The sequence below is a fragment of the Sphaeramia orbicularis genome, chromosome 19 (assembly GCF_902148855.1).
Source record: "Sphaeramia orbicularis chromosome 19, fSphaOr1.1, whole genome shotgun sequence".
In the NCBI taxonomy this organism is placed as follows: domain Eukaryota; kingdom Metazoa; phylum Chordata; class Actinopteri; order Kurtiformes; family Apogonidae; genus Sphaeramia; species Sphaeramia orbicularis.
In genome coordinates, this window is record NC_043975.1 from 51,494,010 (window position 1) to 51,500,207 (window position 6,198).

The window sequence follows — 6,198 nt, forward strand, 5'->3', positions numbered from 1 at the left end:
CAGGTTTTCTTCACGTTCTCCCCAGATTTTCATCAAATTCCCCTCAGGTTTATCTCAGGTTCTCCTCAGGTTCTCTTCAGGTTCCCTTCAGGTTTTTCTCAGATCTCCTGAGGTTTTCTTCAGATTCTCCTGAGGTTTTCTTCAGGTTCCCCTGAGGTTCTCCTCAGGTTCCCCTCAGGTTTATCTCAGGTTCTCCTCAGGTTCCTCTCAGGTTCTCCTCAGGTTCCATTCAGGTTCTCCTCAGGTTCTCCTCAGGTTCCCCTCAGGTTCTCCTTAGGTTTTCTTCAGGTTCTCCTCAGGTTTTCTACACGTTCCCCTCGGGTTCTCCTTAGGTTCCACTAAGGTTCTCCTCAGGTTCTCTTCAGGTTCTCTTCAGGTTCTCTTCAGGTTCTCCTCAGGTTCTCCTCAGGTTGTTCCATAGGTCAGGGTCCTAATGCTGTAAATCTGCCTCAGCCTTAGTTTCAGTGTTTCTTATGGAACAGTTCTCAGTCCAGTGCCAGAGGACCTCAGGGTCCACCAGGGTTCAGAAGGTCAAGCCAGTCTCAGAGATAAGAAGGAGCCAGAGCATGAAGACATTTAGAAACCATTCAAAGGACCTTCAAACCAGCCCTGAAACCCAGGGGGAGCCAGTGCAGTGGTTTTAAACCTGTGTAATGTGAGCCCACCTTCTGGTCTTCATCAGCACACGAGCGGCTGAGTTCTGCAGAAGCTGGAGGTGTGAAGTTCTATCTGTAGGAAGAGCAGAAAGCAGAGCATTACTGTAGTCAGTTCTACTGGAGAGAAAAGCAGGCATCAACATCTACGTATGGGCCGGACACAGAACTGGACCCACTCTGGCTATATTCTGGAGATGATCAGAACCTGTTTTTACACGGATCCAAAATGAGGAAGAAAAGTCAAAAGAAAAAACCAATAATATCCACGTCCACAAACAAACAGCTGATGAACATCATGTCACACACACAAGAAACAAACACCACACATATGAATGTGAGTCCACTACAGTCCAGTCATCCACTATAGTCCCAGACCTGGTCTACTCCAGTCCACTACAGTCCAGTCAGATCCACTATATAGTCCCAGACCTGGTCTACTCCAGTCCACTACAGTCCAGTCAGATCCACTATATAGTCCCAGACCCTGGTCTACTCCAGTCCACTACAGTCCAGTCAGATCCACTATATAGTCCAAGCCCCAGACCCTGGTCTACTCTAGTCCACTACAGTCCAGTCAAATCCACTATATAGTCCAAGCCCCAGGCCTGGTCTACTCCAGTCCACTACGGTCCAGTCAAATCCACTATATAGTCCAAGCCCCAGACCCTGGTCTCCTCCAGTCCACTACAGTCCAGTCAAATCCTATATAGTCCAAGCCCCAGACCCTGGTCTACTCCAGTCCACTACAGTCCAGTCAAATCCACATATAGTCCAAGCCCCAGGCCTGGTCTCCTCCAGTCCACTACGGTCCAGTCAAATCCACTATATAGTCCAAGCCCCAGGCCTGGTCTCCTCCAGTCCACTACGGTCCAGTCAAATCCACTATATAGTCCAAGCCCCAGACCCTGGTCTCCTCCAGTCCACTACAGTCCAGTCAGATCCACTATATAGTCCAAGCCCCAGACCCTGGTCTCCTCCAGTCCACTACAGTCCAGTCAGATCCACTATATAGTCCAAGCCCCAGACCCTGGTCTCCTCCAGTCCACTACAGTCCCTTAGAGTCCACTTCAGACTCTAGTCTTATTCCAGTCTTCTTCCATCTGTGTCCCAGACTCGGTCAGACTGGTCCATGGGTCCAGTATGTGTTCAGGCAGACTGGAGGTCCGGTCTAACCAGTCCAGGTCCTGGTCCTCAGTGTGTGAAGGACACTTGGACTTCCTGGTGCCCAGGTGGTCTGTAGGGAGCTGGGCTGTGGGGCTCCTGGGCTCCTCCAGGGGGCGCTCTCTGGAGCAGCGGAGGCTCCTGTGGTGCAGACGTTCACTCTGTGAAGGCCATGAGTCTGCTCTGCTGGACTGTGGAAGCTCAGGGGCACAGACCTGCTCATCTGGAACAGCTGTGGACCTTACCTGCACAGGTGGGCGGAGCTTGACTGACACCAGCTGACATCAGTTCACTCACTTTGAGCTCATTTATCTGTCACTTGTATTGATCAGATCCTGATGATGGTCAGACTGGTGGGAGGAGCCATTCGCTGTAACGGTATAGCTACAGATCAAACATCATGGAGAATGGAGAGATGTGGGATATTCTGACTTCTGGACCCTGAAGGCAGCAGATGTCATGTGTCGTCGACTGGACTGTGGATCTGCGGTTTCTGTGAGAGGATCTGGTTCATCTGGTTCATCTGATCATGTGTGGCCCATCCCCCCCACCTGTCTTCTCTCTACATCTGCACTGACGGACTGTGTGACAACAGATCTATTCTCTCCCTTCACCATGTTCCTCACCTGTTCAGGTAAGTCTACTGATGGTGGTCCTGGTTCTGTCCCAGTTCTTCCATGAGTCCATTCAGGTGTGTTTGATCTGAGCTGGGTCAAACCAGACCCAGTCAGACCAGGTCCACACATTGGACAGTTGGACTGAACCATCAAACACATGCAGCTGAATTCAGTTCCAGTCCATGAACGTGGTCACATGACTCTGCTTTCCAACTTTCCATCCTCCGTCATATTTCCAAATGTTCTGTGGTCAGTGGGGTCCATAAATTCAGATTTTCTGCTGAGAACTGAAAACCTTCTGCAGATGAATGTGAGAACACGTGTGCACAGACATGGTTCTGCACAGGGAACGTGGAAGAACATTAGAACATGCAGCCATTATTATTAGTAGGAGTATTTAGAATTCGGACAGATTTGATCCTTCTAATCATCTGTTGTGGAACCAACCATTATTTATCTGTCATAATTCTGTCAGTCAGTCTGTCCCAGGGCAGCTGTGGATACAGATGGAGTTTACCACCACCAGAGTGGGAATGTGAGAGCCAATGAAGAATGGATCCTCTGTACGCACTTTGAGTATGTGTTCATAGAACAGAGCTGGAGAAATCTAATCCATTATTCTGATTAGAATTGGAGTATTTCTCACTGTGACAGTAGACTGTATAGAACTGGACTGGGTTCTTCCAAATGAACACATGTGTTGTTAACTCTTTCAAACCTGTCGTGTCATCGCTGACACACCCTGTGCATCTGCAGTTTGGATGGATGGAACTGTGTCACCGTTTCAGACGTTGTGCTTTTCAGCTTTTATTGGGTCATTACGCTCATTTCACTCAGACCTGAAACTAGAAGCTGGAAGACCATGGGCACAGATAGCACGGAGGGATGGCGGGGGGCATGTCCCCCCCAGATTTATAGTGACCTGATCCGGTCCCCCCAAATTGCCTCAGTTTACCATTCACCGACTCCAGAAGGTGGAGGCCTGGAGCAGATCCATGCCTGATAGAAAAAGCGAGGAGTTCAATTCTGCACATACCTCAGTTCCAACAGTGCACAGCTGATCCATGAACATCCTGGGTTTGTGCTGGTCTACATGCCTACCACTAATGGTTGCCTTCCGTTGTACTCGTAAACCAGAGTTTGAAGTCTGGAAAAAGCATTGAATCTACAAGCATAAACATTGGGGTTTTGGATTTATTTCAGTAATTGTCTTTTTTTTAATTCCATGTTCATGATGTCCCAGTTTTAACTGGTAGGGCTAAGTTCAGATGTTACGTTTACGAAGCTCCATGTTCCCACTTCACATGTAACTCCAACGCACCATCTGGACTCCAGTGGTGGTGTCCATATCTGCAGAGGCAGAGCAGCTTCAGTGCGTTCCACAGATTGAAAAACCTGGTTGAAATCATCCACGAGGTGAAAAAAGGCTCAATGGCAGGATGTGTGATATTCACCCAGACAAAGTGAACAGAGCAGCAGTATGTTCAGGGAAATGCTCAGAGGACAACATGTTTTTAGGACCCGCTGAGTCTGTTTCAAGGCGCTGTTGTTTGGTTTTATCAATTGTGTTATTATTTGAAAAAAAAGTACACCTGTGCCTACTTACAGAGGGAAATTCCTGCTATTTCATTCAAAGTGTGAATTTCATTCACATTTCATTCCATGTAGGCTAGACCTTCTGTCAGTTTTTCCCTCAGCCACAGCGCTCACAGGGCATTGTTCCACAGATGGTTGGCAGAGGCATTTTCATTCCTCCTTTTTTCTGAACCATGCTGTGCACTGTCACGTCCCATCTGGGTCCACATTGAGTGCAGTCTGAGTCCGTTTGTTCAAGCATGTGAAAATGAGCCTAATGTGAACCCAATGTTAAGAATGCAATGGTAGAGTTGGGCTGGCTCTGGGTATAGGCCACACAGGCAATCAGAATCTGCAAGAAATCTGAATTAAGCCTCAATATGACAAATCTGTATTCCACTGATCCCACTGTGTGGATTCTGTCGTTCACATTTATTTCTTGTTTATTTTCTATTAAGCCATGACACCAACTCCATGATCTGAAACATGCTCAGTATCTAAACAGGTTCAATTAGTTCTCATGTATATTTCTGTCTCTTAGACTTCTTTCTCTTCTACTTCCAGTCCATTTCATTCATTCTTTACCTCTGTATGGACTGTTTTACATACATCTGGGATTCCTTTAGCACATCTACTGCACAAACCAATTCCAGTATTAATTCACAGTCTCAAACATTTGACATTTTGCAAATCAACGTATCAGTGATATTCAATATTTGCAGATGTTCATAATCAGGCTGAAGGTTTTTGATTGAATCAGCTGTTTAAGTCAGTGTATACTCTGTTCTCAGACACATTCTGATGTTTAGAATCGATTACAGAAGGCACGATTGTGAATCACTTCAGTTTTATTTTATTTCCTAATTTTTGTACATAGGTTCTTTGCTTTTTTGTCAGAATCAGTCAAGAGTCTGTGCTGAGAATGAGATTCTTCATCCTGTTGAAATCAGCAAAGGCATAACGTTTAGTGATGACAGAGCAGACATACCAGACAAATAACAGTTGATCAGCTATGAATAGTGTTGATCAGGAATGGGGCAGAAAAGCCAAGATTGTAACTCTATATACACTACACACACACACACACACACACACACACTACACACCACACATATTTACATCTTGGTCCCCCCAGTTGTTAAATCCTATGTGCGCCCCTGCTGCAGAAGAAGCCTTTCAGCAGAATTAGAACATGCAGTAAATTGGAAATGACTAGACTTGTGAACGTTCTAAGTGTTCTGGAAATATGGACAAAAGGACAAAGTCACACATATTTTCTGTCCTTTTTCTAGGTCCTAGATCATAAAAAAGTGCAGGCGGTCCATTTTGGGCTGAGGGTTGAAAGGGTTCAGTTGTCCACCCTCACACTGCCGTCTGTCCAGGGGCTTTTGTGTCTTTAAACATGTGTGTGTGTTGTTGTGGGGTCCACAGACTCTGTCAGACTGGTCCATGGTTCCAGTCTGTGTTCAGGCAGACTGGAGGTCCGCTCCGACCGGTCCTGGTCCTCGGTGTGCGAAGAGGATTTGGACCTGAACGACGCCCAGGTGGTCTGTAGGGAGCTGGGCTGTGGGGCTCCTGGGCTCCTCCAGGGGGGGCTCTATGGAGAGGGGGAGGCTCCAGTCTGGACCAGTGAGCTCCAGTGTGAAGGAAATGAGTCTGTGGTCCTGGACTGTAGGAGGTCCAGCTCAGCTGGGAAGACCTGCTCACCTGGAACAGCTGCAGGACTCACCGTACAGGTACCAAGTGGGCGTGGCTTTCATACAGCAGACTTTTACAGGTACCAAGGGGGCGTGTCTTCATCGACAGTGTGTTTGTGTGACTCATGTCTTTGTGTCTCTGCTCTGATCCAGGTGGGGGTCAGGTGGGTGGGACAGCTGAGCCGCTGTGCTGGTACTGTGGAGATCCAACACCAGGGACAGTGGAGACCAGTAGGAGACTTCTATAAACGCTGGGACCTGAAGTGTGGATCTGCTGTGTGTCAGTATCTGGACTGTGGATCAGCTGTTTCAGTCAACACAACAGATGGTTCTACAGACAGACCTGTGGGTTTGTCTCAGTTCTTGTGTAAGCTGACTCTGGACTGATGGACTGTGTTGGACTAGATGTTCCTTTAATCCCTCCTCTGCTGTGGACGTGGTTGTTTTCAGGTACAAACGGACACAAACTGTGTCTGAACTGAATCTCAGTGA

At 47.4% G+C, this 6,198-nt stretch overlaps 1 protein-coding gene across 1 annotated transcript; it reads left to right on the forward strand.

Moving 5' to 3' along the window:
* The first annotated feature begins 2,326 nt into the window (after positions 1–2,326).
* LOC115439490 (scavenger receptor cysteine-rich type 1 protein M130-like) lies at positions 2,327–5,954 on the forward strand. Its single transcript, XM_030163303.1, has 3 exons — positions 2,327–2,451; positions 5,441–5,818; positions 5,860–5,954. The coding sequence occupies exons 1-3, from the start codon at positions 2,433–2,435 to the stop codon at positions 5,952–5,954; spliced, it is 492 nt and encodes a 163-aa protein (XP_030019163.1). The 5' UTR covers positions 2,327–2,432.
* Positions 5,955–6,198: the final 244 nt, after the last annotated feature.

Coding starts and splice junctions, on each gene's coding strand:
- LOC115439490 (XM_030163303.1), top strand. Junction 5,819..5,859: donor CGTGTCTTCATCGACAGTGT/GTTTGTGTGACT, acceptor GCTCTGATCCAG/GTGGGGGTCAGGTGGGTGGG.